General features: G+C 35.0%; 2 protein-coding genes across 6 annotated transcripts; one reads left to right on the top strand and one right to left on the bottom strand.

Moving 5' to 3' along the window:
* Window positions 1-40: 40 nt before the first annotated feature.
* LOC105788166 (probable nucleoredoxin 3) lies at window positions 41-1,779 on the top strand. 2 transcript variants are annotated; one of them, XM_012614919.2, is made up of 3 exons: window positions 41-384; window positions 529-1,014; window positions 1,096-1,779. In XM_012614919.2, the coding sequence occupies exons 1-3, from the start codon at window positions 280-282 to the stop codon at window positions 1,675-1,677; spliced, it is 1,173 nt and encodes a 390-aa protein (XP_012470373.1). In that variant the 5' UTR covers window positions 41-279; the 3' UTR covers window positions 1,678-1,779. The 2 variants fall into 2 exon arrangements, with proteins under 2 accessions (XP_012470373.1, XP_012470374.1); XM_012614920.2 differs by having other exon boundaries at window positions 507-1,014.
* Window positions 1,780-1,832: 53 nt separating this feature from the next.
* On the bottom strand, window positions 1,833-5,371 carry LOC105788167 (hypothetical protein). 4 transcript variants are annotated; one of them, XM_012614923.2, is made up of 11 exons: window positions 5,085-5,371; window positions 4,840-4,992; window positions 4,511-4,564; window positions 4,313-4,339; window positions 3,766-3,877; window positions 3,633-3,689; window positions 3,331-3,441; window positions 2,690-2,770; window positions 2,391-2,501; window positions 2,188-2,239; window positions 1,833-2,043 (listed from the first exon to the last, which is right to left on the bottom strand). In XM_012614923.2, the coding sequence occupies exons 1-10, from the start codon at window positions 5,217-5,219 to the stop codon at window positions 2,193-2,195; spliced, it is 888 nt and encodes a 295-aa protein (XP_012470377.1). In that variant the 5' UTR covers window positions 5,220-5,371; the 3' UTR covers window positions 1,833-2,043; window positions 2,188-2,192. The 4 variants fall into 4 exon arrangements, with proteins under 4 accessions (XP_012470377.1, XP_012470375.1, XP_012470378.1 ...); XM_012614921.2 differs by having other exon boundaries at window positions 2,376-2,501; window positions 5,085-5,369; XM_012614924.2 differs by having other exon boundaries at window positions 2,699-2,770; window positions 5,085-5,368.
* Between the last annotated feature and the right edge of the window lie 6,386 nt (window positions 5,372-11,757).

Raw genomic sequence — 11,757 nt, 5'->3', positions numbered from 1 at the left:
CAAAAAAGAAATAGGGCCGACGAAACATGAGTCAATGTCATGAATATATCCGGAGAAAATTGGATATGTTTCTCCCATTTATGGCTTAAATTCCCTGAAAATTGCTCATCGAATATTCCTGGTTGTTTGATGAGAATAAAACTTTTTCATCAAGTTAACACTAAGTTGCGTAGCAGAATATAATAAACCTTTTATACCAAGCGTTTGCAATTCAGGCCACCCTGCACAAAAATAACCTCCCAAACTTCATGTTTTAAGCCTTGTAACTACACAGTTGCCATGTCAAAGCCTGATTATCAGGCCACAAACTTGCCCCTTTGGGACTTCCTCACCATCTTGGCATCTGAAGGGGTTGACTTCCTGTTATCCGGTGAAGAAGATAAGGTACTCTTGACAAAATTCAAATACCCCTCTTTTGCTTTCTTTAGTTGTCGATAAATTTTGATTATCTTACTTGGACTATATGGATAAGATTAGTGATTTGATTATCCTAAGAAAACGGTTAGTTCCTTTGCTGTGTGTTTTTAGGTACCCTTATCTTCATTTGATTATGAGAAAACGACGATCTGCCTCTTCTTCTCTGCAAACTGGTGCAGGCCATGCCAAAGTTTTACCCCAAAGCTGGTGCAGCTATACAACATGTTAAGAACAATGGGGAAAGAGCTAGAGATTGTGTTTATTTCCTTGGACCACGATGAAGATGGATTCAATGCTCACTTCGAGACCATGCCTTGGCTTACCGTTCCTTTTGATGTGAATTTGCATAAGAAATTACGTGAAAGGTTTCATGTTGTTCGTATTCCCTCGCTCGTTCCTTTAAACTTGGATGTACAATCAGTTGAAGAAGACTTGATTGGATTGATTGAAGATTTTGGCGAGGATGCATTTCCTTTCACCAAGAAGAGACGAGAAGAATTGAAGGCTATCGATGATTCAATGCGTCAAGGAGGAAAAATCGATCAACTTTTAGCTCATCCAGGACGGGATTATGTTGTTGCTAGCGATGGTGGAAAGGTAACATTATCTGTGATTTTTTTATATTAATGTAGGGTTAAGGTATAATTTATGAGCCCGGTTATGTTTCGGTTTTTGTAGGTTTTAGTATCGAAACTTATTGGGAAGACAGTCGGCCTTTATTTCGGTGCACACTGGTGTCCTCCATGTCGTGCTTTCACTGCACAGCTTGTAGAAGCTTACAACCAGCTATTGAGCAGCAGGGGAGACTGTTTTGAGGTTGTTTTGGTTTCTTCAGACAGAGACCAGAAAGAATTTGATGTCAACATAAGCAGTATGCCATGGCTGGCACTTCCATTTGAAGACCGAACTCGACAAGATCTGTGCCGAATCTTCAACATCAAAGTCATTCCTGCACTAGTTCTTATTGGACCGGATGGGAAACCGATTAGCACAAATGGGAAGAAGATAATCACCCTGTATGGTGCAAAGGCTTTCCCATTCACTCAATCAAGCATTGAAGAAATTGAAGAAAGCTTGAGAAAAGAAGGGGATTCATTGCCAAGGCAAATCCAGGACATAAAGCATCAACATGTGCTTAAACTGGACATGGCTAAAGCATATGTCTGCAATTATTGCGAAAGACAAGGGAAGTTCTGGGCATTTTCTTGTGATGCCTGTGATTATGATCTTCATCCTACTTGTGTGGAAGAAGCAAGTTAAAAGTCTCAATGATGGGTAGCTCTATTTGTTTCTAAGGCAAATAAATGCTGTACCATATTCAAATTTGAAACCGTAGCATACAACATGATACATCATTATTCACATTAATCTACAAAAACTGATATTTAACTATAAAGGAAATTGGAAACCATGCGTGTCAAAGGTGACTCAGTCATCAAGAGAAAGATGTCTTAAAAGTACCAACTGAATAATCAAGCATCTCTATTAAACATATTCAAACTGATCAATCAAAACGCAGTTGCAAAACAATGGAGGAAAGACTATGGCGATAATAAGATATAAATAAAGGATCTGGGGGCCATTGCCAAAGTGGCTCCGAAGATGGATTTTCACAAAGCTGAAATCCTAAATTAACAAGAAAATTAAGCAAGGATGAGGGAACTTGGGAAGCCAAAAGAGAAGATATTGCACCATCAAAAACATGTAAAAGGAGAAATAAGAAATAAACAAGATGAGTAAATATGATAAATGCAAAACATGATTTGTTACCTGCATCAAGGAAACGGGGGGAAAGGACCACCATCATTCTCATGATCATTTCCTGCAGCAAATCAGTGACAACTCCTAAACTATTAACCCAAAAAAGAAAAAGAACATGTAATTTCTTCGCCAATTGTAGGGAAGAATTTAAAAAAAAGTATAAACCAATATGATGAATGAAGAAAAAAAAAAAAAACCTTTCAATTTGTTACCATCAAGGTCATCGATGGAAAGGCAAAAATCACTGAGAAGGAAATCTTCATTGTTGGGGACACCAAACTCACACGAGTCATGATTTACAGCATCAGAATTAATCCCGACTCCTAAACAAGAAAGTAAAATTTTGGAAGCCATGAGAAGACCTTATAATCAACAATAAAATTACCCAAAACAAAAGCAAAAACTTTAATACCCGAAAAACAGGTAAATCATTTACCAAAATTTGGGGAAAAAAAAGAAGAGTAAGATGTAAACAAGAAAAAGCAAAATATATGATGATGAATACAAAAACCTGCTTTACCATGACCATTTGGGGGAGCAGAGGAGGTGCCAGCAGCAGTACTAGAGGCAACAATGCTTGTGTAGTCCAGGCCTGAAAACATGTTAAAAGTCAATAAAATAACACTGTAAAGGATTCTTTTAGTAAGGTGAGAAAAGGTTACAATCTAACAAAACTAGATGTCCTGGAGAGATGGCTAAGAAATGGAACATTTTCAGGGTAATATGAGATACCAAAATAGGATTCTCATATCTGGATTTCAAATATTATCTTAGCCGATAATCTCAATTCACATTCCCAACAGTTAAACAACTGTCAAAAAATGGGATAAAAATGTCTTTCCCTTATTTATTTATTTATCATTTTGGTCAATTTACCTTTAAACCATAGTTAATACTATGTTTTAATAATAAAAAGTTGGTAATTTATGTCTTTCCATTCCATCAACCAAATAACAAAATCTTATCTTCCACTAACCAAATGCCCTCTAATTGATTAAATTCTGTAAAACAGCTCTAAAAGTGAAAATTTTTTAGCATGATAAAAAGTAAAAACATGTAATTAATTTCTTTGCCAATTGGAGGGCTGATTTAAAGAAAATACATTAAACAAGATAAACCAATGTGATAAATGCAAAAAACTAAATTTATTACCAGCAGCAAGGTCACTGCCGAAATGGTTACCAATATTGTTCGGATCACCATACTCAGACAAGATATCATTTGTGCCAAAGGGAGAGCGTGCAGCAGAATTAATCCAAACTCCTAAATTAACAAGGAAATTTAGAGAGACATAAGAAGAGCTTGTAATCAAAGAGTTAAATTAACTAATTTTCACATTAAAGAAAACAAAAACTTTAATACCACAAAACATGTAAATCCTATGCCAAAAATTGAGAAAAAAAGGAAAAAGATCAACAGGATGAACCAAAATATATGATGACAAATCCAAAAACCTGCAGAAGAGGATGAGCCAGCAGCAGTACAGGCAGCAATGCTGGTTTGGTACTGGCCTGAAAACATGTTAAAAGTCAATAATACAACACTAAGCAATTTAATCAAGGGGTGGCTTGTGGCTTATAAAATTACCAAGACCCATTGGCTGACAAAAATCAGCCATGGAAGTTTGAAAGTTGGCGGTCACAGTTGCTGAACCTTGATGATCTCCCACATACTTCTGCGCCAGAAACCATTCTTCCATCTGCAATGAAGAATAAAGTTCAACACTAGGGGTGTAAATGAGCCACTAGTGCTTGTAAGTTACTCAAGTTCAACTCGAAAAAAATTTGAATTCGATTTGGTAATTATTGAGTTGAGCTCAAGCAACTCGAGCTATCTATCGAGCCGAACACGAGTTTAGTAATACTTGACTCAAACGCCTCGCGAGCCTTATCAAACTTTTCATATTTTTATATTACTAAATTACATTGTTGCCCTTAATATATATTATTAACCCTAAGCTTAATTATTGAGCTGAGCTTGAATATAAAAATTGGTAAACGAGCTTAAAAATAGATGTTCAATTGAGCTCAAACTTGACAGTATTCAGGCTTGACTCGGCTCGATTACACCCCTATTCATCACTCAACTAATGTATCAGAAACTCAGAATTATTAAATACAAATAATTGGCATACCTCCTTAAAAGAAGTAAAGTTAAGCCCCTGCAATTGAAGAGACATGAATTACTCATCCGATTAGAAGATAACATGGATTTAACCAAGTGTTGGGTACTGAGTAAAAAGCATAATAAATATATTGTTATAAAAATATATAAGCAAGAGATCTTTAGTAAGAAAAGAGAGAAACGGTTAATACTATACAAATTTCCGTACCAAGTGTGCCATTATATGAACGACGGTTTGCTCCATCAATTCCATGCTTGCTTTCTGAGAAAACACAATTATCATATAAATGCTTAGGGAAGAAGCACAATTCTTTATTTCCACTTTAACCCTAGGTTTCCCGTGTTCCACTGAAACTATGTGATTTAAGAATCAAGACCAAACATGTTGCAAAATACTCTTAATTATAATCATCAAATATTAGTATATACAAAACCAAGCATGCGATTCAAACTAATTTATGATTGTTTAAGCTAATTAGTACTATTGACATGACACCATATTAGTGTAAAAGGAGAGAGAAATGGGCAGTGCAGAACCTGTGCCTCAAGAGTTGCCCTATGTTGTTGGATCTCATTTTCCTTATCTCCAAGTTCTGATCTGCATCGCTCCAGCTCATTCTTGTTCTCGGCCAACTCTTGAAGCTTTTCGTGATAATCTATTTCGACGAGTTGAAGCTCCTCAAACATCCACTTTAGTCATGAAAACACAAGGCAAGGATTGAATGAAGACATATATAAACAAAGGAAAAAAAATCGATGATGGTTTAAGGAATCACTCTTACGTTTTTTATCTCTCGATACAGTTTATGCCTTTCAGGATCGGTACGAGGTCGTTTGGAATGGCTTCCAGCTTCAGCACCGCCACCTGTACCCTGCATCTTTGCTCGATGCTGTTTTTTTCCCTTTTGCTCTTCCATTTTGAGGTTTTGAAGAAAAGAAACTGATTATCATCCTCAAGAAAGAAAAAGGAATTCGAAGAAGTAGTCTAGATCTCCATTTCGCGAGCGTTTCCATCGCGCGAGCGTTCAATTGGAATTCATATTCACATTGTCTAAAATACTCAGGTATCTCACTTTCTTTTTCAGATATTTACTGTTTAGGATAAAGAATATTCAGGACATAAAAATATTTTTACCCAAAATATTTAACATTTTTAAAAATAAAGCTAAATATAGTGCTTTCTTCTCACCAATAGCTTAATTCGCTTCTTTTCCAACTATCCTCTAAAATTATTTTCTTTTCAGCCAACTTATCAGTTTCTTTTTAATGATTTTATTTTTATTTTTCCTTCTTATTTTTAACTTTTTTCAGTTAATTTAGTTTTACTTTTTGAGTTAATTGCACTAACTATACTCAAATTATGATCCTCATTCTAAATTAATCCCTAAACTTCAAAATAATCTAATTATATCTCCAAACTATTGATGTTCGATCAATCAAGTCTTTTATTATTAAAATAATAATTTAATCGTTAAATAACACGCCAAATCTTATATGGAAAAATTTAACATAAAATTAAAAAAAGAGAGCAAAATGTTGTTACATAGCTTTTAAAAATAAAAACTAAAATAAAAATAAAACCAAAAGAAAAAAATAAACAATAAAGTTTTCGTAAAAGCTTTGAAAGCCTAAAACTAATATTTTTACAACATCCATTTTCACAATATTGGTTTTCTTTACAATTTTCATTTTAAATTATGTCACATGATATAGGAACTCTAATCTAACAATTAAATTAACATTTTAAATAACAGAAGAAGAACCTTATTGATATAACTTTGATAGTTTGGGGATGTTTGGTGTAATTAACTCTAACTTTTTTATAATAATTTTGTCATACTTCTATCCGATTGGGACACATGGCAATATGAGAATCAACTTGAGAGACACCCGTAAGTGACCTTCTGCCTTGTACCATTCGGATTGTCACTTAGTAATCGACTACCCGCGTGCCTCGTATCCCCCACGAGAGGGATGGTTTATCCTTGACTACCCGGTTGGACCCTCTGTTGGCTCTCGGCCCTGACAAGGGTGAATTTGCCTTCCTTCACACCATCCCCTCTCTACTTTCTTCACCCATGATATCAACAAATGCTGTGGTGAGCGTAGATTGAACGCACAACCTTTATATCTCATTCCACCATTGTCGTCACCACTGCCTAGGCCTCTCTAGTTACAAACAATCACAACAATAACAACAATAAGAAAAAAGCCACTCAATATTGTTTTTCACTCTCTTTTCGATGCTCTTTCTCTTTTTTGAGGTGAAACCAAGAGGGTGGCCGAGCTGTAAGTAGAGTGTATTGATGGAGCATAAGGGTAACAAAAATCACCTCTCTGCTCCACATGATCCCATGATGGGTGTCGAATCCACCAGAAGTAATATTTCTATGCCTAAACAGTAAATAAATAGTAGTATAGAGAGTAGGGTCAATCTCACAGAGACTGGATGTAACACCCCTTACCCGTATTCCTTACTGGAACAGAGTATGAGGTATTACTAAATTTTTAAAAAATTTCGACAGCATTCCTACTTATTTTTGCTTAAACCTCCTGCAAATTTAGAACACATTCCAATATACCAACCAATTTCATTTGTATATAGTTTAACTATTAATAAACACTACATTTAAAAGGGAACCATAACATATATTTACATGATGATCCCACATTACATAAAGTGTCTATACATGCCATAAAATTTCGGAACACTAGTAGTAAAATACCCCAAATGTGAAGGATAGTGTAGATGATTGTCTGACTTCGTTCCAATTTCCGAGTTGTTGGAAGTCACTATAACCAAGAGAAAAATAAAATCGAGTAAGCATATAGCTTAGTAAGTAAACACATGATAAATAAGTAATTACTCCCATAACTACACCAAAATATAAACTTATTCATGAATAACTTTATTGTTTAGGCAATTTCAGCAAGCTGTTTTTCTGCGTCATAGTCGCTAATTTATTTTTATCTGGAGCTACAGGGCTCCAAATTGAGTTCCGTAAATTTTCCCTGAAACTAGACTCATATACCATTTCACCATAAAAATTTCAGAATTTTTAACCCAGCCAATTAGTACAGTTTATTCATTAAACCTTCCCCTGTTTCACTGCCCAACGGTTCTGACCCTTCCTCACTAAAATTCACTTAACTCTCTGTAAAAATTTGAAAAATGGTTTCGCTTGTTTCTAATAAAATAGACTCAATAAGGATTCCAGGGATATAAATTTCATGCCATAATTATTGTTTTACAATTTTGGTAATTTTCAAAGTTAGAACAGGGATCTCGAAATCAATCCAGCCCTGTTTCAGTAAAATTCAGATATCTCCAAAATACAACTCCTTTGCTTATTCTATTTCTTTCATATGAGAATAGATACATTCAACTTCAATTTCATATATTATTCAGCTTGCCATTCATTTTCCACCATTTATGGTGATTTTTCAAAGTTACCCAATTGCTGTTGTTCAACACAGTTTATAATTAAATCGTTCCTTTTGCTTTTTGATATTTTCTCCCATCTCATACATGGGTCGATTTAGTATTCAACTCAATATTTACCCCATAAAATTTTCCACCATATGGCAATATTCATCTTCCACACTTTTCGTTGAACACTGAATGTTAGCCGTTATTGGTGGATCCCGCACTTAGCACCACCACCGAATCGGGAATCAACACTTAGCAACCCCTGGGAATCAAAGACATAGCAACCCCTTTTATTTCAAAGATATGGTGGATATCGCACTTAGCACCACCAATGAATCGGGAATCAGCACTTAGCAACCCCTCGGGGAATCAGCACATAGCAACCCCTTTTCATTTCAAAGATATGGTGGATATCGCACTTAGCACCACCAATGAAATCGGGAATCAAGACTTAGCAACCCCTGGGAATCAAAGACATAGCAACCCCTTTCACATTTCAAAGATATGGTGGATCACGCACATAGCACCATCCATAAATCGGGAATCAGCACACAAGAACCCCTTTTATATACAACATACTACGGCTTATTCCGAGTGTTCAACCCATAACCCATATATTGCAACCCTTTATCACCTTTCCGATTTAACAACATTTTAGGATATTGCCAAACATTTATTTTAATTCCAAATAAATCTCAACATATATCAAATAATATCAAAATAATACATTAAGTCACGTGTTTACTTACCTCGGTGCAAAATATCGTAATTTTGCACTTTACTCCACTATCTTTTCTTTTCCCGCTTGATATACTCTTCACGTCTTTCTTGATTATGGAGCTTGAAAGCTTAAAACCCTAAATATGGCTTCCCCTTGCTGATTTCGTTCACCATGAAGAAGATGAGCATATTTTGCCATCTTTTTCCCATTTAATTCTATTTAATAACCAAATGACTAAAATGCCCCATTTAAAAAAATCTATTTCACCCATTTCTTATGTCTATTTTTGTCCATCAACTAACTAATGGTCTAATTACCACATAAAGACCTCCAATTTAAAATTTCATAACAATTAGACACCTCTAAGATGTAGAACTCAACTTTTGCACTATTTACAATTTAGTCCTTTTGACTAAATTGAGTGCCCAAACGTCGAAATTTTCGAACGAAATTTTTACGAAAATTTTCCGTGAAATTGTAGACCATAAAAATATAATAATAACCATATTTTCCCTCGTCAAATTTGTGGTCCCGAAACCACTATTCCGACTAGGCCCAGAATCGGGCTGTTACACTGGACATCTAAAATTATTGTTCGATTCAATTAGGTTCTGGGTCTACGTAGTTGTCATGTGCATAACGTGCGACAGTTTGTGCAAAAATAAAAAAGGGAGGATTTAAATATGATAAAAGTAAAAATAATAAAAATAATTGAAATCAAAATAATAGTTAAATTAAGAAGAAAAGAAATTAAATTGAATAAACTGATATGATGAAATTTCAACTTCAAGCTTGATTTTGCTCTACTTTCGAACCGATCATTGATAACAAATTTTCTCTTTAACTAATAAGTTAGTAATTGTGACTAAGGACGCTTCATACCACCAACCCTCCTGTGTATAAATTAATTATAGGAATGCTTAACAATTAACCCTTATCGAATGAACAACCACGAAATATGCTCCCACGATTTAGCTTTCTGGTAGCGTTGCGAACTAAAAAAGCCTAACTCAAATGAACAACCTCAACCATGCAGGTAATTTAGATCTGATTGTTATTTCCCTTGACGAAATCCAACCAACTACTTAATTGAACACATCAATGTGTTCTTCAGTAGACCGAATACAATAGACGATCAATTCGGTACTTCCAACTGTATGCCTACCAACATCGAACCAACAAACTCTTTTTGACTTGGTGCCAATACAACTTTGTGAGGTAATGATGTCTATCTCCTAAACTGGAGAAAAAAAATACTAGAATAAAGACTTTTCAGTGCGAGTTCGGATTTCACTACTCTCTACCTGATTATTTATCGGCCTAAAACTAAATATAAAATTTAATTACTCGTGAAAATAAATACATTTAATGGAGGTTTTATGCAGGATTAATTAAAAAAAGTAAAGTAAAGAACAAAAAAACAATGTGTAATATTTCGCAGGCAAAGAAAGAAACAAAATTGAACAGCAAAGTAAAAATTGAATTGAAAACAAAACAAAAGCAAAGTGCATTTAAAATATGTATTTTAGAAAACCGGCGTGACATTAATTAAAAATTCAGTAGGTGAATTGGTTCCCACTCGGGTTCAAAATGGGTGCAGATTTTGCATAGACTACAAGAACTTGAATGCTTTAACTCGAAAAGACCACTTTTCACTTCCTTTCATTGACCGAATACTCAAATGCTTAGCCGGTAAATATCAGTATTGCTGTCTTGATGGCTATTCAAGTTTCTTCCAGATTCTAGTGGCACCGAAAGACTAAGAAAAAACAATGTTCACGTGTTCTTTTGGCACATTCGCCTATAGTCGGATGCCGTTTGGACTCTGCAATGCGCCAATCACATTCTAGAGGTGTATGATAAGTATATTTTTCGACTATGTCGAGAAAATAATTGAGGTACTTATGGATGACTTAACAGTGTATGGTAATTCTTTCAGTGAATGTGTGTCAAACCTCACTAAGATTTTGGAAAGATGCCTGAAATTTAATCTCATTCTAAACTATGAAAAATGCCATTTTATGGTTGATAAGGAATTAATTTTTGGTCATGTTGTCTCTGCTGAAGGGATTGTGGTCGATAAGGCAAAAATTGATATTATTAACTCACTTCTGTACCCAATGATTGTGAGGGAAATCCATTCTTTTCTTGGCATGCAGGTTTTTATAGGCGTTTTATTAAGGATTTTTCAAAGATTTCACAATCGCTTTGTAATCTCTTGTAAAAAGACAAAAGGTTTGAATTCGATAAAACATGTAAGGACACATTCAATACTCTCAAGAAGAAGTGTTTCAACTTCCACAGTGCAACCACCGAATTGGGATTATCCCTTCAAGATAATGTGTGATGCAAGTGACCATAGAGTAGAAGCTGTCCTTGGGCAGAGAAACGGGAAAGAACCCCACGTCATCTTTGATGCCTCTAAAACCTTAGATGCCGCCCAAAGAAACTATTCGATTGTTGAAAAAGAATTATTAGCTATTGTTTTTACTTTGGAAAAATTTAGATCAGATTTGTTAGGAACTAAAATAATTATTTTCTTTGACCATGCAGTTTCAAAATATTTGATCTAAAAAGAGACGAAATCAAGGTTGTTTAGATGGATTCTGCTTTTACAAGAGTTCGACCTCGAGATTAAAGATAAAAAAGAGTGCGAGAACTTAGTAGCGGACCACTTAATTCTGTTGCCGCTCTCAAAAGACGATACGCTACTAAAGGATAATTTCTCAAATGAGAATCTGCTTTCGGCACAAGCTGTTTACCAATGGCACTCGGATATGGTAAATTACCTCACTACAGATATTATCTCTTCTAACATACCACACTCTAGAAAGGACAAAATCAAATGAGATTCACGGTACTATATTTGGTACGACCCTTACCTATGGAAACACTATTCCGATCAAGTAATCTGATGACTTGTCGTAGAAACCAAGGTACAATCTATTCTAGCATTTTATCATTCTTATGCTTGTGGAGGGCATTTTGGCCCTAAACGTACTGCACATAAGGTACTTGAGTGTCGATTATTTTAACCATGCATTTTTCATGATGCTTACTTATTTTGTAAGACTTGTGTAAGGTATCAAAAGGTGGGTAACTTGAGCTGAAGGAATGAAATGCCCTTAACACCTATACTTTCATATGAAATTTTTGATGTGTGGGACATCGATTTCATGGGTCCATTTGTTTTTGTAACAACTCGCTTTTAGTGAAATCGGAACGGTTGTTTTGGGACCACAAATCTGAAGTCAAAAAATTTATTTTATTATTTTATTTCCTACAGCATGATAGTAGCACCGCA

This window comes from Gossypium raimondii, chromosome 2 (assembly GCF_025698545.1).
Source record: "Gossypium raimondii isolate GPD5lz chromosome 2, ASM2569854v1, whole genome shotgun sequence".
Classification (NCBI taxonomy): domain Eukaryota; kingdom Viridiplantae; phylum Streptophyta; class Magnoliopsida; order Malvales; family Malvaceae; genus Gossypium; species Gossypium raimondii.
This window is presented reverse-complemented; position numbering and strand designations above follow the sequence as displayed.